Source organism: Tachypleus tridentatus, chromosome 7 (genome assembly GCF_004210375.1).
Source record: "Tachypleus tridentatus isolate NWPU-2018 chromosome 7, ASM421037v1, whole genome shotgun sequence".
Lineage (NCBI taxonomy): Eukaryota > Metazoa > Arthropoda > Merostomata > Xiphosura > Limulidae > Tachypleus > Tachypleus tridentatus.
This window is the reverse complement of record NC_134831.1, coordinates 3,020,612-3,046,825: the sequence shown is the minus strand read 5'-3', so window position 1 is coordinate 3,046,825 and position 26,214 is coordinate 3,020,612. Positions and strand designations below refer to the sequence as shown.

General features: G+C 34.6%; 1 protein-coding gene and 1 pseudogene across 3 annotated transcripts in view; one reads left to right on the top strand and one right to left on the bottom strand.

Annotated features, from left to right (window-relative positions):
• The window catches only part of LOC143255008 (histone-lysine N-methyltransferase SETMAR pseudogene), a 73,122-nt pseudogene that overhangs the window by 33,994 nt on the left and 12,914 nt on the right, over nucleotides 1-26,214 (bottom strand). The window contains exons 2-3 of one of the 2 annotated variants that reach the window (XR_013030407.1): nucleotides 17,956-18,101; nucleotides 15,737-16,258 (exon numbers count right to left, since the gene is read on the bottom strand). The product of XR_013030407.1 is annotated as a histone-lysine N-methyltransferase SETMAR pseudogene, transcript variant X1 (transcript). Of the gene's footprint in view, nucleotides 1-15,736; nucleotides 16,259-17,955; nucleotides 18,102-26,214 lie in introns of those variants that run through there. The other variant, XR_013030408.1, reaches the window with a different exon arrangement.
• Nucleotides 5,840-24,537, top strand: LOC143255006 (beta-1,3-galactosyltransferase 5-like). Its single transcript, XM_076509994.1, has 2 exons — nucleotides 5,840-5,964; nucleotides 22,919-24,537. Exons 1-2 carry the CDS (start codon nucleotides 5,944-5,946, stop codon nucleotides 23,999-24,001), a joined length of 1,104 nt encoding a protein of 367 aa, XP_076366109.1. The 5' UTR covers nucleotides 5,840-5,943; the 3' UTR covers nucleotides 24,002-24,537.

Below are 26,214 nucleotides of genomic sequence, written 5' to 3'. Positions count from 1 at the left end.
TCAATCACCTGACATCAATCCGATTCAAAAATTATGGGCTGAGTTAAACCGATTAACAAAGTCAAACACAGAAGATGAACTTTTTGATGTATTCCAAGAAGGATGTCAGTCAATTATTCGGGAATATCTGAACAAACTCACTGAAAGCGTGTGAAGCAGTACTGAAATCCAAGTGAATGCTAAACAAATATTAGCTTGTGAAACTGGTTTGTGTTATTTTGAGTTTCATTTTTACGTTCGATTGTTGCAAAGAAACTTGTTAAATCATTTTTTAAGCTAACTGAAATAAAAAGATCTAAGAACCTATAGCAGGTGCACAGCTTTTTATGAGAAAATGTAACTAAAATCATGAAAAATTCAGGTTTGTGAAAACTAGTGTTAAAATTAGTATTTGTGATCATATTTGAACATATCTCGTTGAATGTTTTCTAAAAATGTGTAGTTTTATATATTTTTCTGTTATATAATAAAAAATATACTCTTCAAAACAAGAAACGCAAAAGGGATATTTTTTTTTATTTTAAAGAGAAATATATGTAATAACGTTACAAGCTTAGAGTATGTGATGTTACACGTGTTAAGGCACTGATTGTCAAACCAAAATGACAATAAAAGTTGTGCACTTTGAAAACGGAGGAAAACATCGGATTTTTCGCCAAAACGCATGCGTGTCCAATAAATTTGTTTGAGAGATCTGCATGTCCAGCAAGTGCAACACGTGCAAAATCCCTATAAAAGTGACGGGTTCTCGGTTTCCATAGCTCAGTGTTAAGCCACCGACACGCAATACAGTTACGCCAAGACTGACTGAAGCACAACGCAACAACGCCATTGGTCGCTTGGAAGCAGGCGAATCTCGATCAGATGTTGCCAAAGCTGTGAATATCCACCCAAGCATCATCACAAGGCTATGGAATCGTCACCAACAACATGGATCAACTCGTGACCGTCCACGATCTGGCAGACCTCGTGTGACCACGCCCGCACAAGATCGCTACATCCGGTTACGTCACCTTCGGGATAGGACCACCACTGCGACATCTACTGCCTCAACCATACCAGGGCTGCGTAGGATTTCCGATCAGACCGTACGCAACCGTCTACGAGATGCAGGAATCCGACCTCGACGTCCAGTCAGAGGCGTCATCCTCACCCAGCAACATTGTCAAGCACGGCTGCAGTGGACTCGGGCACATCGGGTATGGCCTCATCGACGATGGAGGCATGTTTGGTTCAGCGATGAATTATGTTTTATGCTTCGTAGGCAGGATGGAAGGACCCGTGTTTACCCTCGCCGAGGTGAACGTTTTGCAGCAAATTGTGTGCAGGATGTTGACAGATATGGTGGTGGCAACGTCATGATGTGGGCTTCCATCGCCTACAATGCCAGAACAGACCTTTTGCACATTCGAGGGTATCTTACGACTCAACGATACGTCGACGAGATTCTTAGGTCCCATGTGCAACCCATCATGGTGAACGTCAACGACGTTTTTCAACATGACAACGCCCGTCCTCACACAGCCCGACTCACCACTGTCTTCCTGAGACACCACAACATCAACGTTCTTCCCTGGCCCTCCAAATCACCGGATTTAAACCCCATCAAACATCTTTGGGACGAGTTGGACCGACGTCTGCGACGGCGACAACCTCAACCGCAGACTCTATCTCAGCTTGCAGCAGCTTTGCAGGCTAAGTGGACAGCCATTCCACAGGATGTGATTCATCGTCTCATCGCTTCCATTGGCAGGAGATGCCAAGCAGTTATTGATGCTCACAGGGGGCATACTCGTTATTGACGTTGAGTGACGTTAAACTTCCCCTAGTGAGCGTGGACTTCGCTTTTGCAGACTTGGGATGTTCAGCAGTGAATGTGCAAAGTTTCACACATGTTATACAGAACTACCCGGAATAAACTTGTTAACAATTTGTCTCATATTTTGCCTTTTGCGTTTCTTTTTTTGAAGAGTATATAACAAATTAACAACATTTTCAGGTGAGGCACTTTTTGTACACCCATCTATGTCTGTTGAGATTAATAGTTGCTTAGCTATACAACATTTCAGAAAACAAGCTCCTATGTCTGTACAAATGAATATGACTAGATATGCAACTTTAATATATAAAGTGTTTTATTAGGATTTAATGTAATTTCATGAAAATAAACATCAGATGACTCAAAATACGAATATCTGTGTTACTCTCACACTTCCACTTAGCAAAAGACAGAGGTATTGTTCAGTTGAAAACTAGGAGCCAGACAAACTTATTTCATCGTGATCACTGTACCAAGATATTACCTCACTTAATAACATGTCTCCTTACGACATATTCAACAAGTGTGGAAAGTATTTGGTACATTTACGTTTACTAAATATCAACGTGTCAGGAAAATTAAATAAAATACTTATCAACTTCGTTCTTTTTATCTTTTCTTTTCACAAAGGGCCGGGCGTGGATTATGATTAATATGTCCGATTGTGAATTCGAGGGCCCATGCTATGTGTCCACTTGTCACAATATTGCGCTCCACAATTTGTGGCTGTGGGTGCATTATAAGTGTAACACTAATACTCAAATCCCATTATTCGACTAGAAAAGCACTAGAATTGGTGCTGTCAAGTAGCTGTTTTCAAATAGTTTTCTTCCTTCTTCTAGTCTTAACAGTTTCAAAATATGGTAGGTTAACGTAGACGGCCCTTGTGTAACTTTGTAGGAAAACTTACTAAAGTCTATTTAATCGTCTAAGTATTTTTTTTTTGTTTTAATAAAAAAATGATTAAAAGCAATCTGATTTATTTTAGTTTTTGTGAAAGATAATGACGAGAAATAATCTGTTTAATTATATTTTTTACAATAAACTGATTTGTTCAATTGTTTTTAAGTATAAATATATTGATTAAAAATATACTGGTTAACTATTTTTAATAAAAATATATTGATTGGAAATAACCTATTTAGTTGCATTTTATAAAATAAATGGAACAGAAAGTGTCTGGTTAATTGTTTTTATAAAATAATCGAATAAACTTTCTCTTATTCGAATATTTAAAATTTTTGTTAGGAAAGTCAATAAAAGCTATTTGCTATTCATCTCTTCCGAGTAAATGTTCAACATGATGGTCAATAACCTCGAGTATTTTTATTGAACGATCATGGACATTGTCTTGAAAGGCTGTGAATTTTCAGTTTTATACATCCCACAACACCGATAAGAAAAATAAATATGTTTTGTTCTTGTTGTTTTTTGTTGTGTATATATTTATTGATACACGTTGTAATAATATCAATGGTAATCATTCTACGTCCCAGCATGGCCAAGCGTGTTAAGGCGTGCGACTCGTAATTTGAGGCTCACGGGTTCGAATCCGCGTCGCACCAAACATGTTCGCCCTTTCAGCCGTGAATGCGTTATAATGTTACGGCCAATCCCACTATTCGTTGATAAAAGAATAGCCCCAGAGTTGGCTGTGGGTAGTAATGACTAGCTGCCTTCCCTCTAGCCTTACACTGCTAAATTACGGACGGCTAGCACAGATAACACTCGAGTAGCTTTGTGTGAAATTAAAAAAAACAACAAACAAACAAAGGTAATCATTATTAAAAAGTAGACTGGGCCGACATACACGTCAATGGTCCTGCATGGCCAGGTGGATTAATGCGTTCGACTCGTAATCTGAGGGTTACGGGTTCGAATCCCCGTTACACCAAACATGTTCGTCCTTTCAGCCGTGGGTGCGTTATAATGTGACGGTAAATCCCTCTATTCGTTGATAAAAAGGTAGCCCAAGAGTTGGCTGTGGGTAGTAATGACTAGCTACTTTCCCTCTAGCCTTACACTGCTAAATTACGGACGGGTAGCACAGATAGCCCTCGTGTAGTTTTGCGCAAAATTCAAAACAAGCCAAACCATAGACGTAGATGTGCCCGGACTTTGAAATCCGAGTGTTTATGGTTCGCGATCGATTAAAGAAACCCCCCACCACCACCTTCCTGAAGCCGCGTCTGCGCTATAACAATGATGGTCAAAGCTCAACATTTGATAAAACAGCCGTAGTCTAAGTGTTGACGGCAGGTATTATTAACTACTTCCCTTCCTCTAGTTTTTCAATTCACGATTATGGTCGACTCTGCGCATGTAGCTCTTGTGTGCAAATTCCGAATTAAACACACAGAAAAATGTATATGGGTATATATTTCTGTTATAAATGTTTGTACAATAACGTGGATTGATGTACATATATATTTTTATAAGCTGGCCTTATTGCCAATCATTACCTACTGTCAACTCTTGGACTACTATTTTCCCAACGAATAGTCGGGCTAACCGCCACACATAACGTCCTCACGACTGAAAGGGTGAGCATGTTTGAGTGGGACGGGGGATTCGAATTTACTAGTATCTCTAAGTGCCTGGCTATGCCGTACCTCTAGTTTTTTGGTTTAAGTGACTTGTTAGCAAGAGTATGATTCATATTTCTACAGAAATATTTTAAGATGGTTTAAGAAAAGAACTGGTATTCGTGGGTTCCCTAAATAAGTTATACTACACTGTTTTGTTGTTTATGCATTTAGTTAACAATAATAGTTACAACAGTAATTACAAAAGTAATTAATTTTTATTTTTATTTATTGTTTACTATTATACTTGTATTATGAAAATACTCTTCTGTTACTGACTTCGATTTCGGACTAACCTAAATTTCCTAAGCTAGCCGAACCTCGTGTGATATTTATATGCAAAAACGGCTCGTTTGGGTTGAGAAAATATTTTACGTAGAAGAGCGAACAAGTTTCGACCTTCTTTGTGAACCTGACGTTGACCGAAGAAGGTCGAAACGTTGTTCACTCTTCTACGTAAAATATTTTCTCAACCCAAACGAGCCGTTTTTGCATATATATTTCTCTACAAGTGGGTTTTCTCGACATCACTGATTATCACCTCGTGTGATCTTATTGGAATTACGGCAACAGCTAAAGTATCCCACTAATTCAACAAATATTTATGTCTCCGGTGGGACAGCAGTAAGTTCATGAACTCACAACGCTAAAATCTGAGGCTCGATTCCCCGCAATGGATACAGCAAATATAGCTTTATTATAAAAAGTAAATGGATATTTATAAGTATAAACGTGAGAAAAGCATATTTAATAAGCCCTACTGATGGGCAGATTGATATCTAGTTTCGCTCTAAGTAAACAACTTACTTTGATCTGAAGTTATTATTTATCAAGTGCTGCGAGTTTTGGCAATTTATTGCTTTCCTCAAACCGGTTTATTGTATACATCAAAACGGTGCAGTGATCAGCAGGGCTATAAATCCTATCAGAATATACGTGTATATTTCTTTATGGCATATTCTTGACACTACAGTGTATAGCATTAAAACAAGCGCTAGCGACAGGTTATTATAAAATGGAATCTCTTCTACAAAACTCTTGGAATCTTCTAAAGTTATTATTCCACCAAGAATGCCCTCATGTGAGTTTATTGTTGAAATGCTCCTAGAAATCGGACGTTTGTAATCAACTAATACTGATAACGGGTTAGCTTTCCTAGTCTTTATGTAATGGGATTCTGGAAGAGTTTGGCAATACAGAAATATATTGACTTTATAGCGTGTGTATAAACGTGCAAACATGTTTGTGTTTACAACTACTGCTATGGTAACAGTTTAACAGTTTTTCAATTACGTCTGTGTTATTCAAATCTTAAAAGTTGATCTGATTGGCTGACTTGTAGTGCAGTAATACACAACAATACAACTTGCACACATAGACGTGTGTTATTATAATTGTCATAGCAACATTAAAATACAACACTCTAGCTGAGGTAAGAAGGTGCATAACAGTCGGTCCAAAAATAGAACGTCGCTACATAAACAAGTGCGCGAACTTCTGGATTTTCATATTGTTAAGTTGCAGGATAAGCGTCGTATTATGAAGCGACATTACTTCAGAGTAAGTTGAAATAACTGTCCAACACACATCCGTAACGAAGTGTTTTTGTCTACGTTTATGCACATATTTTGTGAGTAAGTTAAGAAATACGAAAGTTTTATTCTTCGTAAATATTTCTACATTTAAACATAAAATTATTGAAGTACATAAAAATTCATCGTCAATTTTAAGTCGTGAAAACTAACACGTTTGTTTATATGTAGTCAAGCACAAGACTACACCAATGGTTATATATACTCTATCCGTCACGGCTATGGTATTCAAACCGGATTTGTAGTATTGTAAGTGTGCAGACATACCGCTGTGCTATTGGAGAACGTTAATTTATAGATAGTGTTGTATGTAATAAACGTAGAATATATATTTATTAAAGTTTTCTTCTTGTTAGAATACGTCCCATACATTTTTTGTTAATCTTGTAAAAATTACTTAATTATCTTCAATACGTAAGCCAGGTGTTTGTTTGTTTGAAAGTTCTAACTTTTTCAATCCAAATTTACGAGACAAACACTGATGATTGCTCCTCCTTTTATCTGCAGTAGCACATAAGATTTTACATAAACTACAATATGTGTATGTAATTACGTGTATCACAAAGACGTTTGATTTTTATGTGTTTGAAACAAAAGATGAACAAATATTCTGTAAAATTTTTGTATCATTATTTTGTATTGAACTGTGTTCTTAACAATCATTAATCTGCTAACTATATTACTGAAGCCATATAATAGCCTAAGTTATTAAAAAAACCATTTAAAACATTCTTAAGGCAACACTTACACTACTGTTAAAGAAAACCTAAACCACTGTTAAAACAACACTTATACTATTGTTGATTAAACATCTAAACCACGGTCAAAATAGCATTTGCACCATTGTTAAAGAAGCATGTAAATCATTGTTAAAAACACTTATATTATTGCTAAAGAAACACGCAAACCATTGTTAAAATTACACTTATATTATTGTTAAAGAAACACGCCAGCCACTGTTAAAATAACATTTACGCCATTGTTAGAGAAACATGTGAACCATTGTTAAAACAACACTTATACTACTGTTAATAAAACATCTAAACCAATTAAAACAACATTTACACCATTGTTAAAACAACACTTATTCTATTGTTAATTAAACATCTAAACCACTGTTAAAACAACATTTGCACCATTGTTAAAAACATGTGAACCATTGTTAAAACAACACTTGTACTGTTGTTAATGAAACATCTAAACCACTGTTAAAACAACATTTACACTATTGTTAATGAAACATGCATACCATTGTTAAAACAACACTTATACCATTGTTAAAGAAACATGCAAACCATTGTTAAAACAACACTTATACTATTGTTAATGAAACATCTAAACCAGTTAAAATAACATTTACACCATTGTTAAAACAACACTTATACTATTGTTAATTAAACACCTAAACCACTGTTAAAACAACATTTACACCATTGTCAATATAACACTTACACTGTGTTAATGAAACACCTAAACCATTAACACCAGAGTTCCTCAAGGATCTATGTTTTTATCTCTCTTTTACATTCCCTATGCTGCAGATGTGCCTCGATCTAAGTTTCCTGTTCAGTTGTACCAGTTTGTCAATGATACTACTTTGGTTGCCCACTGTCAGACCATGTCTACTCCGAATAAGGTTTTACAGTCTGCTGTCAATTCACTTTCGGATGTGTGTTGTCGCAAACATCGCACCCTCAGTCAGACAAGGGGTTTTCTTATTCGGTATTCGTATTCCAATGTATTTGAATACAGCTTTGGGAGTATTCGTACTTAATATTGTACGAGTAAACGTGACTTTTGTATCCATCTAATCATATTATTACATCAACAGCATTATAAATCATATTAATACTCTCCAACTACCTTAACAATTATTATATTATATGGTTATTAATCCAGTCAAGTCACTTGAAAGAATTCGATATTACTAAACTGCATTCAGTGGTACGCAGACACTTCATACTTCCTACCACTAGATCTGGTCACATAAAGGCAAAGTGTAAATATTGCGAATGTTATTATTTCTACTTCGAATATAAAACTACTTCTAACCTGCTGATACATCTGAAGACAGACCTTTTTATTACTTTTGTTAATATATTCTTGGTAAATTATACATAATATAGGTAAACTAAATTTCTCATACGTATTAAACTATATTTTGTATTATTTTCGTTTATTTAGTTTTATATAGTTTTATTATTTTTGCTATAAACTATATTATATAACTAAAACGTTTACCTATTATAATTTATTATTGTAAACTGCATCATACAATTAAACTAAATTTATCATGTTTTGAGCTATATTCATATTGTTATTTATTATTATGCTTTTATTATAAACAATATTCAATACATATAACTGAAATATCGTTTTCTTATTTCTAGCATATATATGAGGCAGAGCTACACATGTCTAAAGCTGACTCTATTAATTTCGCCCAGGTGCAGCATCCTGAAATAGCAGCTTGTTGTTCACAATCAACTAAATATAAATAAACAAATCCTGGTCATAAACACATCACTAGCACACTTTTCAATTTTATTACTGGTACTACAACCCTCCTCAGTAGTGGAATCAAAAGATTTTCAAGATTTAATGGCAGCCATGGATTCTCACTATACTCTTCACAGTCGCATTTTCTCCAAATGCCATCTTTCTACTGTAACTTGTACCCAACATCACTGTTACTACAGATATTTGGAGCAGCAAACAAATGCACAACTTTCTTGGAGTCACTGTAAATTTTATACTTGAATTAAAAAATGCAAACAGTCCTGTTAGCATGTTGGTGTTTCTGGTAATACTGCAGCTCAGTATGATCAAATAATAATATCTCTTTCACATCAACAATAAGGTGACATATGTAATACCTAATAACCCGTACAACATGATCAAGGCTTTCTGCCTGTCTGGGTTTGAACCGTAAACACTATCTACTGTAACAAATGCTGATAACTCATCTACAGGTAGTGATTCAGAAAACGAACTTTTGAATAAATCTAAATCAGTAGACAATTTATACAAATTTATTTCTTAACATGACCTCTGTTTTATCTACACGCTACAGTTTGTGGTCACGGATGGTATGAAAGAAGCCAGACCACTGCTGAAAGTAATTTCCAAAGTATCAGCCAATGTGTCCTACATTCGAAAATCAACGCCAGCAACTGACCTATTTGAGGGAGAAGCCAGAGTTCAGTTGGTAACACCAACACGATGGAACTCAGAAATTAAAGTGATTGTCTTTTTTGAAGATTCTCCAGAAGAGATTAGATAATTTAGATACTAGTATGTCGAAAATTACTCTTCGTGATTTATCTGTGATTGTACATTTAGTGATGACAGTACTGAAACCCTTTGAAGAGGCGATAGATTTCACCAAGGGTCAAAACACTGTTACCTCCAGTTATATATGCCATGTGCTTATGGGCTGATGATTGAAACTTACAGCATTTAATCCAGATGTAATTTTAATCTTGTCTCTGCAGAAAAAAAAAACCTGTTCACACACTGTTAGCTCAGCATGAGTTTCTTTTGGTTGACTGTAGCATTGGATCCCAGATTTAAACTTCACTACTGTTTCACTAGACCCATGTTCTATGAACTCAATCGAATGTTCCTGCATCAAGAAGTCTAGAAAGTTTCCTCAACAAATAAATGTTACAACCACGGAACCATAACAAAACTAAATCTCCCCCTCAAAAAGTAAGCTCATTAGTTTCTTTGTTGCCTCCAAGAAACCAACCATCTCACCTTCAGAGGATACAGATGTCAATGCCTACCTCGAGGGCCCTTGCATTCATGAAGAAGTCAACTCTCTACACCAGTGTTTTCCAACCTTTTTTAACCACAGCACCTCCTTCAACAAACAATGAGTGCTTGTGCCTTCTTGTCACTCACGTTCATTGTCGGGTTTTTAGGTCGTTCAGGACTTGGGAAGGCCTGATACATTTTCCACTTCTTTCTCACCTGAATTAGTGATTTAGGAACTATCAAAAGATGCTGAAAATATTCTAACACAAAACACTGATTCAACTTCTTCGCCTTTTCAGGACCATTTCCTTAAACATAATGCTAATAGCATTGTTTGTCATCTTAAATTATCCACTTTATTCTGTCACATATACTCACAAGTATTTCGCACCGTAGTATTTCGCCTCTTTTGGTTGTGTTAGATCACAAACAGTTCGGAAATCAAATTATCCTTTTTCACAAGAGATATTCACCACTGCGTGTTTATACATAAAAAAAACCTTTTTATATACTACAATGATATCTAATTCTCAGTAAAATATTTTGTATTTCTAGTGCAAGTGATCTTATTTTTAACATAGAAATATAATAATAAGAGGCACTTAGCCTTATCAATATCATGTATGATATAGCGGTCTATTTCTGTTGACAAATCGTTTTTTGTATAAATTTCCATTAAATTAGCGGAACTATTAATCTATCAGTTAGTGGGGTTAGATTTATATAATAATGTAAATATGTCAAGTTCGTGGTTTTTGGTACTCTGAAAGTTGTTGTGAGTATTGAATTTTGAATTATTTATAATTCCTTAAGATTTGTTTTTGCTACATTTAACTATAATAGGCATGCATATTTTGTTAAATTGTTTATAAATTTTAATAATGTTTTTATTGTCTGTTAGCCTTTTCAGATAGTTTGCTCGTTGCCACAGTTTTTTTTGTAATTTCTAATATACATTTTCTCCAAGTTAATTTTGAATCATACTTTAGGGTTAAAAATCTTGCTGATGAACTGTTATCAAGAAGAGCTCCGTTCGGATATAATTTAGAAGGATTTCTACGTACTTTAAGTGTTTTTTCGAATTAAATTAATTTTGTTTTCGGTATATTACTTTCGATTCTATATTTCTGACAGCACTCAATTACTTGATTTAAAATTGTTTGTAAATTGTTTGATGCTATTAAGGGTATGTTTGAGCTCTTCCATATGGCCACATCATCAGTAAACTGTAAAACTGAACTACAATTAATATCATTTAATGGCATATCACTCACATACGTGATGTACAGAACAGGGTTAACTACCTCTCCCTGAGAAAAACCCGCTTCTGGAATAAAATACTCCAAGCAGATACCCTCAACACTTACTCTACATTTTAAATTATTAAGAAAGTTAGATAACTAGCGAATAACTCCTGTTATTAATTCCTTTTCTTTCAATTTGAATCTTAAACCATTTTACCATACAGTGTTAAATGCTTTCTCGATATAAGCGACAGTGAATTTCTTTTGGTTAAAGCTATCTATTACAATTTTCAGTAAGCCTAACTAACTAAAATCAATAAATTATCATTTGTTTACTGACATTTTGTGAAACCATTTTGAACTTCAAGTAATTTTGATGTGATATTAAGAAAATTTGAGATCCTATTGCTAATTATTCTCTCTAAAATTTTGCCTAGACAACTGGTTAAACTTATCAGTCTGTAATTTTCCGGCTTATTCACTGATTTTCCTTCCTTCAAGAACATAAATGCATTCTAAGGTCATGAATCTATTACGAATTTAAGGACAGATTAAATAAAGCTGTTCAGTGATCAAACAATTTATAATACCTTTCGTAAACAGTATTGTTTGTATTTGATCTTTTCCTGGTGCCTTGATTTTTTATAAATAGTATAACCATGGGTTTAGTTGTTATGTTTATGATTTTTTGTGGTGGGTCGTGATTATTATTTTGGAGGATTGTTGTAGTGGGTGGAGATTTTGGTGTATATATGTCTTGATTTACATGTACATGTTCACTTACTTTATTGTAGAAATAGTTATTCATGTCTTGTTCTTGATGTGTTTAAAAAGTTTTGTTCAATTGGTCTTTAGAAGCTTCTGCTTTCTGTTTATTTTTGTAAACTGTTTTATCACTATAGTGTAATGTCCGATATTTGTGAATGTTTTGATTGTTTGTGAATCTCTTTAAATGTGTCCAAATTTTCTTAGAGTCAGTATATTCATAAGGTTGGAACAGTAACTGTACCAGCTACCTTGTTTTAATTGTTTGATTTCATTTCTAATTTTATTTTTTATAAAGTTAATTTGTTTTTAATAATTGGATCTGCTGTATCCATGTATCGCCTTCTGAGTAACCTTCTTCTTTAAAGATATTTTGGTCTTTTTGTAGACCACGTTCATTAAGACCTCTTCGTCCTGTCAGAAATGTTTTTTTTTCATGTGAATATTTATGATGATACGACATGAGTAAACAGCACTTGCTCAGGGCAACTTGTGTAGGTTTTACGGTCTAGTATTAAGTTGCCTTATAAAATTTCTATAACATATGTTAAAAGGTGAGAGGAACTTAGGCTTATTTCCATCATGTATATAGTAGCAATTAAGTTCACAAAGCATGTCGTTCTTTTGTTAGTTTTCTCAAAGTAATTTAGAAAATTATGCAAGAATTCAGCAGTAATGGTTTGTATGTTTGCTTAATTGTACATAAATGTTGATGATATTCTACGGGGAACTTTTAATGCTGTAGTAATTAGACAGTTGTGTGTTGATTACAGTTTATTTATGTTTAGGTGCTGTATTTATCAATGTGGGGCATAGATGTTTGATGATGAGACGTATATGTTTTGTATATTTTTATGATATTGTCTAGTGAGGTTCCTTAGTCTTTTGCCAGTTAGGCTTCTTCCATAATTTGTGTGTTTCCAAATTTTTGTTTCTATACTATTTGTGTGGTTTACCCACGTTTGCTCTGGGTCGAAGGTTAATCGTAAAAAAAATTGCCAAGGTTGCAGTCTGGGAAAGTGTTCCATTTATCTATAATTTGTTTTTTTATGTTTTATTTTGTGAAGGTTAAAAATAGGTTTTGGTGAACATTTATTTTTATGCGATATTCATAATTGTTCAATATGTGGATGGAGCGGGGGCACTTTTCTAGACCTCAACATTATCCGCGAATTGTGATGCATACTCAAATTCTGGGTCTTTTAAGGGCAAATTGCTGATATACATTATGAATAGAATAGGGCTAACCACCTCTCCTTTGGGGTAAATGACTCAGAAAAGGTTCCCCTAACACTTATTTTACAACTTCTATTTTCCAGGGAGTTGGATAGCCACCAAATAATTCCCCGCGATAGTTCCATTTCTGTTATGCAAAACCTAAGACCACACAATGTCGAAAGTTGTCTCGATATCGAGAAAGCAGGTGACAGTGTAATCGTTTTTGTTGAAACTATCTACAATTGTTTCTTTTAGTCTGACCAAATAATCTTTTTATATTTTCTAAATCCATTTTAAATTTCTGGTAAGTTTGAAGCTATTTCTGAGAAACTTGAGTGTCTATTCACTCTGTTGTTTGTTATTCTTTCAAAACATTTTCTCTATACAGCTGGTCGGGTGGTAGTTGTTTAGTTTATTTGCTGGCTTTCCTTCTTTATGGAACAAAAAAAAAAACAATTGCTTGCTTCCAAAAAACCAGGATGTATCCAGAATTTAGTAATAGGTTAAAGAGTGTTGTCAAGTGTTCATACAGTCTCCAAGTGCTTTTTTTCAGGCAGATGTATTGTATGCTATCTTCTTTTGGTACTTTGTTTTTGTATCTTTTATAACTAGTTCTACTTTTGTTTCTGTGTTTTGTTTGGGAATTTCGCACAAAGCTACTCGAGGGCTATCTGTGCTAGCCGTCCCTAATTTAGCAGTGTAAGACTAGAGGGAAGGCAGCTAGTCATCACCACCCACCGCCAACTCTTGGGCTACTCTTTTACCAACGAATAGTGGGATTGACCGTCACATTATACACCCCCACGGCTGGGAGGGCGAGCATGTTTAGCACGACGCGGGCGCGAACTCGCGACCCTCGGATTGCGAGTCGCACGCCTTACGCGCTAGGCCATGCCGGGCCATTGTTTCTGTGAACTGATGAGTGATTGATTTTTCTATTTCGTCGATATTTATTGTTATATTTTGTGTGTTAACAGGAGATTTTAGTGTGTAAAGGTTTTGTTTAGTGTTACGATGTCATTGACTATTGAAAAGTGTGTATTCATATCTGGGTCTTACTGTTTTTTAAACATGTTTAAAGGCTTTCTTTAAATAATTTTGTCTTTTAAGTGTTTGTATGTACTATTTTGTTTTTGAAGATGGATAATTAATGTTTGGGTTACCTGTGTTAGTGAATCATTTCAACATAATCAGAATTATTTTGAGTCAGTTTTGTCATTTAGTTGTGAACAAAAATTGTCCTAGCTGTCTTGTTTTAGTCGACGGACTTGGTTTCTTAATGTTATTTGTATTTTCAGTGCGATATCTCTGCTCTATATGAACTGTCTTCTTATCTTCCTTCTGTCTTTTATTATTTCTATTAGTTCTGCGTGAAGTTGCCATGTTTGTATTGTTATTGGTGAAGTTTTAGAATAATTTGCTTTGCTACGGGTTTTAAGCATTCAGTGATTGTATGATAATAAACATCTATTTCGAATGTGCCCTTGGCGTTATTCACGTTTTCTTTCGGTAGAATTTTGTCTAGGATTGATTGATATTTGATTCAGTTAGCTTTATTATAGTCGAATATTTTCGGTTTCTATTGATTTATTTAAAGTTGAGTGAAACAGAATATATGCTAAACAGATAAACGATCACAGTCAATATCTTGTCTTACGTTTTGACTCACGTGATACGAACATAGGCATATGTATCTCAATACGGTTGGTATGGGTATTAGCACTTTAATTAAAGAAGGTTTTGTTAACCTGAAGATGACCTAAGAAGGTCAAAACGTTGTTCTGTACTTTATTTTAATAAAAGTGCTAATACCCACACCAGCCATCCTGTGAATACGTTTTTACTTCAAGAGGGTTTCTTGTCATCACGGAACACAGGCATAGATCCAGCATATCATTAGTACAATGTCATCATTAAGTAATACAGTGTTGGTGTCTTATAGCTAATTATATAAAATTCCGCCATTCGCATTTGTTGATTTACAATTAAATAATAATGCTTACTTTAAATCTCACCAGTTATTATAATATTATGGTTATGATTACTTATATAACTTAATAAGTTTGTATCTATATTTTATTCGGTGAGCAATATATACCTGCTACCATTATATTTATTGCACTTTCGGTTTGTAAATCTGTAAAAATATCACGTGATCCCTTAAGTAATGCCCGATTTTAGGTTCGGAGAAAGGTAAAAGATTTCGAACACTTCTAATGTTATTTAATCAATAATGTATGTTCCATTATTATTAATTACTTCCTACCAACGATTAATAAGCTCCTAAATGCCACTTCTATAAAATTCTTGTGGTTTGGAGGGAAAGAATGTAGAGAGGGTAGTTTTAACATCTTCATGCGTTCCAAGCTCTTTTCCACCAAGATAGTTCTGCAAACTTCGGAATAGATGATAATCAGATGGAGCAGGATCTGGAGAATAAGGAGGATGTGGAAGTTTTTCCCAGTCTAGCTCTTCAATCTTTGCAGATGTGATTCTTGCTGTATGGGACCGTACGTTATCCTGGTGTAACACAACACCTTTACAATTCATCAAAGCAGGCCTCTTTTCTTTCAGTGCACCATTCAAGCACTCCAACTGTTGACAATAGAAGTCTGATGTAATCGTTACATTGAGTGGCAGCAACTCAAAATGGATCACACCAACAATATCTCACCAAACGCTTAACAAGACTTTCCTGGCATGGAGGTCCCTTTTGGGCTGTGTTTTAGCCAGTTTACCTGCACTGAGCCATTGTCTGTTAACATTTTTATAAAATATCCATTTTCATCTCCAGTCATTAGTAGTCTGTTTAAAAAAGGTGAATTACGTTCATGAGAGTGCAGAGAAGTGCAAATGTCCACTCTTGCTCTAAGGTTGGCTTCTGTTAAATCATGGAGGACCTATTTTCCAAGTTTTGACATCTTTCCAAGTTGTTGCAGATGAAGGTGAACTACTGAATGGGTTGAATTAAGCTTCTGTGCTAGTTCTTCAACTGTTACAGCACAATCTTCACCAAGTGGAGCTAGCAGCATGTCATCGTTAAACTCAACAGGATGACCTGAACGTGGCGCATCACTTAAGCTGTAGTCACCTGATCTGAACTTCTGAAACCACCTTCGACATTTTCTTTCATTGAGAGACTCCACATTATAAACACTTTGAATGTTTCGTGTAGTTTCTGCTGCGCTATTGCCTTTTTTAAACTCATAAAGCATTACACGCCTAATGTGCTCCTCAGACACATCCATCTCCATAAGGGTTTATTTGATTAATGATCTGAAAAAGTGGAGTTGGGTTAGTATTTTTCCTTTGTCTGAACATTTTTATACACGTCCTACCATATATTTTAGTCATTAAAGCCTTCTACAAAGAAAGAAACGATGATGCACTTTCTATATTAAATTTTCGGACATTACTTATGGAATGACCTGAAACAATAATTTGTGGAAGTTGTTAAAGAGGTGCAAACAGTTCCGATTTATATAACAGAAGTACGGACTGTTGAGGTTACTTTTATTTGTTCGATCTCTTCTAATAATTGGGTAACCTTTTATTTTAAATCGGTGTGACATATAAATAATTTTAACTAATTACAAATATATCTGGTTTAAAGCTTTTGGTTGTATCTTCAGTCTCGTGTTTCTTGGAAACAAGTGCACCCTGACGTTGACATATCACAGTGAATTTATTTTGCTACTTAGCCTTCAACTGATAGTATAATTTGTGGGAGATATGTCTGTATCTTTTGTGTTATTATGTTTATTAATATTTATATGCATTTGTTGGTTTTGAGAATTCTGCCACAAATTCTGTAATTATGGTTTCTAGAACTTCAATCAGTGTAGTTTCAGTTTTTTGTTCATTAGATTATGTGGTTGTTTTTGGCGTTTCTTTAGTTGTTGTGGAATTTTCTAATGGTTCGGCCCCCTTCTTGTAAACTTTTAAAGAAAAATACCGAAAATAATGCCAAAAGAGATACGCTGAATGAATAGACGAGAAACATTAAGGTGGGTGTCGCTTGCCACAAACACACCCACACAGTAACTTTTGTTTGCTCAAACGTGTTAAAAAACATATTTCTTATGGTTTAAACCCTCAAAATTTCTGTCCGTCCACATGCTGCTCCCTTAAAGTTTACTGCCCCTCTGAATTTTAAAAGCGACCAATAAGGGGCGGTACCACCCAAGCTGGGAAACATTGTTCTAGATTACTGAAAGATCCGCGAAACAAAACCTTTTCTATCATATATATACTAGCCAACTACTACATGACTGTTTCAGTATATATTTAGCATCGGGGCAAAAACCCCAAATCTAGTCGCTGCTGCCTCACTGGCAGTTATATTACCTATAAGTCTCGTTTAAAAATATATTGTCGTTCTAAATTTCTGTTACTGCTTTTTGAAAAGTAAAAATATTGAAATGTTAATATTTGTTCAAATTTTACTGGTTTTCATTTTCAAAAAGTTTGTCTCGTAAAATAAAAATATTGAAATCATATCGTCTGCTATCTTACCATTACTGCATATTCCCTGATAAAGTATTCTATAATACAATCCTATGTATTCGTATTTAAATATTTAACATTTTTTCTGTATTCGTTTTCGTATTCATAAAAATATGAATTTTTCGTATTTGTAGTCGTCCTCTGCACGCCCTCCTAGTGGAGCAGCGGTATGTATATAGACTTACAACGCTAGAAACCGGGTTTCAATACCGTACGACGATAACACCTATTGATCGTATTTTAAACCTGGTATATCATCTCACTTACGCTGGACAATCTCAATCATGACTATTTCCCTATATCTCATTTATTCTCTTCTATTTATCGAGTGACTTAATACGTCTAGAATTCATTAAAAATACTTCAAACCGTACATAAAAGGTGAGACAAAAATCAGCCAACATATATTACCAAAATAAATTTCTCTTAAAACGCGTCACTTATCTATCTCGACATACTGTAGTCACCGTCTAGCATTTTTCTAATTTTCAGTCGTGACACCAAAGCACTCTCTCTGTGTTTAACTTCAAACTTTTACACATCGCTTACGTTGATGGTTCATTCCTTCTTTATTATCGTTTTCGACTCTGAAGACCCGCCACTCGTCCATAAGCTGAAGTGAAATGACAAAAATATATATATTTATTGATCAATTAACACTTAAATCAATGTTCAAGAAACACCTAAACCATTGCTAAAGAAACTAACTGTTGTTTTGAGAAAAGATTTCGGTTCTTCAAATTGTCTTTACAGCTTATACAACATTTTCCATACAAGATTTACATGTATATCTTAGTGATTTTAACTATAAGTCTGGGATAATCACACAAAATTATAAACAAACAGCTGGTAAGAAAAGCAAAGAAACAGCAGCGTTCCTAAAGTAATTGGCACCCGGAACAGATCCTTCTTTTAACACCCACACCCACAAGTAATTTAAAAATGTAAACACACACAAAAATATGTTATGTTTGCAAGTAGCTTTTTTTAAACAGTACAATGCTGTAAAAGCAAATTGGAAATAAGAAAAATGCAAGATATTAAAAATTCAGTGAACAGAAAATAACGCATTTTATTGTTTGTTTGTTTGTTTTTTGAATTTCGCGCAAAGCTACACGAGGGCTATCTGCGCTAGCCGTCCCTAATTCAGCAGTGTAAGACTAGAGGGAGGCAGCTAGTAATCACCACCCACCGCCAACTCTTGGGCTACTCTTTCATGAACGAATAGTGGGATTGATCGTCACATTATAACGCCTCCACGGCTGAAAGGGCGAGCATGTTTGGTGCGACGGGGATTTGAACCCGCGATCCTCATATTACGAGTCGAATGCCTTAACCCACCCAGCCATGCCTGTCCTATTTTATTTTATACAAAAAACAGGAAATTTTGTCTAAGCGCTAAGCCTGATCTTCAAAGATAAATAAAGAGAATTCACAGTCTCTGCTTTCGAGCCTTAATTTTTGCAAATTTATCAATAACCTCATCAAAATTCACTTTCTTTGAATATTCATGTTCAATTTAAAGTAAAGCCAGATTTGTCAGTCTTGTCTGACTTATGGTCGAGCGAAAGAAATGTTCAAACAATTTCAACTTGAAAAAAACAACAACTTCTTTCACATGAAGCAACAGACACAGAAACAGTGAAAATCCTCCTGTGAAGATACTTCTTGTATTTGCCCTTCAAATTCTCCAGAATATCTTCAGAACTTTCTCCTTTAGCACTTGACGTTAAAAGCGTCACACACTTCAAAACTGATCCAGACATTGTCTGAGTCGCCTGTTCTCTTGTCGTATCTTCATTTTTCTTTGTCGGAATTCACTGGGTTCGATTTCGCTTCATATAGAATGTTTTTTGCAAAATTTCAAAATCAAAAGGTATAAAGCACAACCATGCTCAACAGCATGTACTATTATGACTTGAAATACATTAACTGAACAAATTATCTGTGATTATTATTATTAATATCTTTATTTTTTGGAAGGAGAGGGGTTAAGTACAAACACGACTCCTAAAAAAAGTAGAAAAATATGAGTATTACACACAAATAACTAGACCACTGAAAAAAAAAAATAAAATTAACAGGATATCCAGTGGATAAAGAAATAAAAAAGGATTACAAAAGAAAATCTTCAAATCAGATACCCATTGAGCTATCAGATTGTCAACTCAGACAAGCAGAAACAATTGATTATCAATGCTATTGCATTAACACTAATTCAATATAGCATGGTATAATGATATAAATATAATCTATATCATTATTTATTAAACAGTAAGCATTAACAATATGTTAAACATACAGTGATACTATACTGGACATTGTAAAACTGCTGAAACTAATATTGGCTTTACTGAGCCAATAAGCACTAGTACAGTTACTAGGCTGTAATTGACATTCAAGTCTTGTTCACTTGACCCTGTGACTCCGCATGCATGAGGTATGTTTCATTAAATAATTATGATAAAGCATTAAGTGCTGGTGTTTATAAAGGCGTCGTCATGTTATAGAAACTCGTGTCATACACATCATCGTTACCTCAGTAGTCATGGTTGTAGGAAAAAAGTTAAGTCTAAAGTTTAGTGTAAAGTGTGACTTTCTACTAATCACCAATAGTCACAGGGACCGCCATTCATAAACATGAGTTTCTTTAGCATGACGACACATTTATAAACAGCTAAACATCACTATGATACTACGTTGTCAAGAATTACTGGACACTGGTATAAGTACCATGATACTGTCATAAACACCAGCACATAATGCTTTATCATAATTATTTAATGAAGCATACCTCATGCATGCGTAGTCACAGGGTTAAGTGAACAAGACTTGGAATGTCAGTTACAGCCAGCTGGCTATGTTCAACAAACTGATGACTAAAACGTCAAAAAACGTTCACCTTTATATGTAATTTTTATCAAATATTTAACATTTCGTTTGTAAATTTTGTATTACCAATAAAATTACAAATTTATTTTATAGCGGAAATTAATATTAAGTTTCTGTAATAGTTTGAACATTTTTATTTTCTTAATTTGGCGGATTCTTCATTTGGTTTGAAAACTTGTACTGATATTTTAACTCTCCCGATGACATCCCCCTCCTGAGTGTAACCCGGGCGGACCGTTCCCTTAGAGAAGGTGTCGTGGTCTTGTTCCGAAAGTTCTGAAGTTCGAAACCCAGGCAACCAATACCAATATTTGTCTTAACTTTGAGATGACTGAAGGGTGGTTAAATACGAATTCATACAACCAATTATCTTGGAACTTACTTTTGTTATAGAATATAGTAAGTTGAAATATATGTACGGGTGTGCTGGGCTAATTACTTTACAATAGATGTCTAAGACTTTCTAACGATAAATTCGACGTAAATAAACAACACACACTCTCTTGTTTTGAAATAATGTATTAAAAAGAATACAAACAAAAAATTATTTACAATATTTATACCATTATTGTATCTTAAATACTATACAATTCCCTTGTTGTTGTCAAATGTCCATTTAAGCCAATTCAACTGCTTTAGAATTCTGTTGACAAGCCAACTATCTTTCTCTATTTTTATTCTAAAACACTATCAGTGTATAATTCACTTAACGCTGGATTGTAAGTTACCGCATTTGTGTCCTGAACTTCTGATACTCGCCTACATATTCGTATTTAGGTCTAGTTCCAATAAACGTCTGTTTTTCGCATATAGGCCTATTTCCAAATAACCTATGCATTTTGTCAAAGTCCATACAGACACGTTAAATTACCTTAGAACACCCTTTGATGAGAAAATTATTATGTTAAAATGTCAGAAAACTATTAATATCACTTCAATATGTCAACCTTTAGGATCTTCACTCCTACAAGAGTTAACTTTACATTCTCTAACCTTTGACTGAAACTCGTTCTCTTCCCGTTTTGTTTTTACGTCTGCTTGTCGCTCTTTATACATCTATCACTTAACACTCCTACGAAAAGTGGGGCCTAATAGGCTCCAGAGCAACTTGATTTCATTTCATTAAATGAAATGGCAATTTCATTTAAATACAAAATTATTAGCCTAATATTAATAACCTTTCAAGTTGCTCTGGGGCCTATTAGGTCCCACATTTCGTAGGAGTGTTAAACCTTCTAAACTTTTCCGTATCCTCAACATTAATGGATTGCACACGACGTTCGATAACCTCGACATCAATAACTTACAAACACAACTTCCAACAATCGTCTGCTTTTAATTCTCTTATTACAAAAAAAACAACAAAACTAAACTACCATGACATATTTACTCATAAAATAAATTAATTAATACTACACACCCTAAACAGTCTTTTACATCTGACATCAGTACTAACGTTAGTGTGAAGAATTGTTAAATTTGAATCTGAGGTAACCAGAACTAACACTAATCTAAAGAGTCATAAGTATGTCATAAGTTCGGATCAAGGCAACTAGTAGTAACGTTCTTCAAAAGGTCTATAAGCTCGAAACGTCGGGAGTCTAAACCAGTAGCAGAGTTGTTTAAATATATCAGTGTGGGAAACTCAGGTAACCAGTGCAGCGCGCTCTCCTGCAATATTATTTATCACGATTTTGAATTATTCAAGCATGTTCATGTTTCAACTGTAGTAACACAATCGCGTTTTCAAACTGATTTCAAGTTGCTTTAATATGTAAACTAACTTCTATCATAGGGTATGATATGTTAACTTTTACTGAAAAATATTCAAGGTAAGCAATGGCTTCTTTGCTTTTCACAAGGTCCTGTTCAGGTTTAAAGTCTGACAATATTTATATTACAAATCATCTTTCCAGTATGCGTGGTTTTCAATCACAACCTCTGTTCATCAGAGGTACCTTCTTAAAACTGAAAAGACAATTTACTTTACCCTCAGCTGTCACTACTTCATCACTTGGTTCTCGAGGGATATTTTACTGGATTTTGTTTACCGCTGATTCACCGTGGGGATATTTTACTAGTAATATGTTATGCCACTTTTCATATTGAATATGGGGATTTCCTGAATTAAAAAGAGAAAGAAAAAAACCTATTCTTAAATTTTGATTTCATTGTTCAAACTTGTTATGTCCATTTTCATTCTTAGTTAAACCATACGTTAGGTCAGAAAATCGGCCTTATCAAACTGCTACTATTGTAACTGTGTATTATAACAAAGCGGGGACTTTTTTATAACTCAAAAGTAAAGCTTCCAGGTAATTTTGCATAGCTTTTTTATCGTGATGGTTTAGTTTTTATTTCCAGGATGCGAACGGAATGAGCCGATTCCTTTGAAAGAACATTTTTTTCATCTCGAAAATTGTTTCCGATGCATTTGAAATCAACATTCGAAACTTTTATACATATAGTGTTCCGTGTGATGTATTTTCATACGTATTTATGAATATTATACTAACAAATTTTGTTTGTTTATTTTAGGTGAACCAATATTCGTTGGCTACGTTAAGAAAATACTTTCTACTGGGTAGTACCGCCGTGATTTTGACTTATCTATCAGCCTACGGATCTCTTTTTAGTGTAATTTACATTACACCTAAGCCTAAGGTTACGAGCTTGGCTCAAAGAAACAGTCAAAATTTATCCAGCCAAGAATTTAAATCGTTTCTCAATATCGAACCGTCACTACCCTTCCTAAAACATATGAATAAAATCCCCTATCTTAGAGTGCAGCAGTTCCAGTTTATCATAAACCAACCCAAACTGTGTGACGGTATCTATGGGAACCAGGAGAAAGCCATAATAGTTGTGTGCAGTGCTATATCAAACTTTTTACTGAGAGAAGCAGCTAGAAGAACTTGGACGTCGCAGGCAACGGCTCACGGAAACTTCAGTTCAATGCGTGTGGTTTTCTTAGTCGGCGTGTCAACCGATAATAAAACTGAAAAGTTAATACACAGAGAGAGCGTCAAGTATTCAGATATAATTCAAGGAAACTTTATTGATTCGTATAAAAACTTGACTTTGAAATCAGTTCTGATGCTACGGTGGGTGACAGAATTTTGCGACAATGTCAACGTTTTGGTAAAAACAGATGATGACATATTTTTAAATCTTCGGAAGCTTGTCAAAACATTCCGTTCTACCCATTCCACTCACTCGCTCAAAATTCATGGACTAATTTACAGAAAATCAAGACCGGTACGGAAAAGAAATAATAAATGGTTTGTGTCGGTAAAGGAATTTCCTTACCGACGCTATCCTGAATATGCTTCGGGTCCAATGTATTTCATGCCAGTTGAGACTGCTCGTCGGTTGTACGGCGTTGTTCAAACTACTCGCTATGTCTCAATGGAAGACGTGTTCGTGACAGGTCTTTGTGCAGATAAAGTCGGCATCAAGAGAGCGAATGTAGCCAGGATAAAAACCCTTAGAAGCGCATCATTCTCGTTACATGAATGTTCCTTCTCTCGAGAATTAGCTATACATCATGTCACTTATCAAATGCTCATTACGAGTTGGAAATCTTTTGAACAAGTAAACGGCAGGTGCAAAAGTCATTAAATGTATCGCAAAGATGCGTTTGTTCATGTAAAAAAGGTTCTGACTGGTGATTTATATATACACCTGGTTTCACAGGATGCTAACTTGTCAGACTATATCATTATTTCACACAGCAAATTAAAATAATACATATATTTTCTGCTTCACCCATAAATGTTTTATAGCCTATATATCGAAAGTGGATTTTCTAAAACACGAATTAAAATTATTTAGTTAATCCTGATAATAAGAATATTTAATAAAATTTATTTAGACTTTTAGTTCCTTGTTAGTTCCAAACTGGTATGATAACATAGCCAACTGGCGGTTTCCTTGGGTATAGTTTATTAGCTTATTTTTCGTTTCTAAAGCCAATACCAGGTTTTATCCTCGCTCTTCTTCATTTACAGCAGTTAATAATTAAATTACTTTTCTAATTCCTACATGTTAACCCTAGTCAAAGCACTATAAGCATTGTTAAGTTTGTAGCCTTAGCACTTTTAATGCGTTTCAGCCATATTGTGTTTTATTATCCAGTTTTATCAAAAATAAAAGGTCTGAACACAATTTAAGCCTGCCTTTTACTAGGGTCATAGAAAGTAGAATTTTAAATATAACACACACACACGTACAAAAATGCAACACGTCAAAAGGTAACAAGTCAACAGGCATATTATCTCCCATGGATGTTTGAAATTATTCAAAGACATCAACATTTTAAAACATATTTTACACAGATTCTTAATATTAGAGTGCGTCGTGTGTTTTTTCCCCACATCAAAGTTCGATGAGTTACCACTGGAGGTCGTAAAAATAAATTGTTAATTTTAATTTACTGATAATCTATTTATTTGTTTTTATACGTTGAAAACAAATATATAACTTGCCAAAATCAAAACAACACATTTATTAATATCACATCGTCCAAGTCTAAAACTATGGTTATATAGTTTGTTTTACATATACAGACCCGGCATGGCTTGAAATCTGAAGGTCGCGGGTTCGAATCTCCGTCAAACTAAACTTGCTCGCCATTTAAGCCTTGAGAGCATTATAAAGGTACGGTCAATTCCATTATTCGTTGGTAAAAGAGTAGCCTGAAGTTAGCGGTGGGTGGTGATGACTAACTGCATTCCCTCTAGTCTTACACTACTAAATTAGGGACGGCTAATGCAGATAGCCCTCGTGTGGCTTTGCGTGAAATTAAAACAACAACAAACAAACAATACTGATTCTTATATCCGGTCTAGAACTGGATTATTGACAATTGTCCAGGTCCACGACGAACAATGTAAATCTGAGTTGATATTGTCATACCTCGCTTCAGCTAACGCTGACTTTTCTTGTCTAGCTTCATTCCCTTGCAAGCTGACTTTTTCTGATGAAGATACTTAATCAGTATCCTCGTAGATAATATTGTCCGAAGTAATTCGCTGAAGTTGAATAGTTTGTAATGTTCGAAACCTATAAACGCTCCTAGTCAAATTATGTATTTTTTACAATTAATAGGAGTTCGTCACAACTATAATTTCCGAGGCCGAAAGTACACTGACTGAAATTGTCCAATAATAGTAATCTTCTTTCTTTTGCCGCGTAGACTCAAACTTTTTTAGGAGACGTTCTCGAAAGTTCACTTGCAACAATACTGTCAATGACTAATATTACATACACACCTAGTACATTGTTGATTCTTACGCTCGAGAATATTCCACAAATTTAGAAAACAGGGGAGACTTGTGCAATACAAGCCAACAAATACATCACATGAAAAAAAAGAAAACTACAGTGAAGCAAACGTAAGTAACAAAATAAACGTATAACGATAAATCCGTTACAGTATATATATATTCATGGGTATGCATATAAAAAATTTGAGAGACACTCATGCATGCTCATACAAACTTGATGGATTTTTTTAAATCTAATTCACAACAGAGTAGCAACAGTTAATAAACATAATAAAATGTGTTTTTTTTTTTTTACTACAAGTTTCGTAGATCATGCACTTTACTTTGGACATGTAACTCAGCGACTTCTGTAATTACACGCTATACATATAATGCTTTAATTTTGATGCTTACTGGAGAAAGTTAATCTTTACTTCATGATCTAGAAGTTTCGTGTAATAAATAGAATGCAAGTAATGATATAAATGTTAGTTATTTAGTGTGTGAAGTAGTGATTCAATGATATTTTCAGTTCGGTATTAGTAGTGAGCTAAATAATGAGAGTTA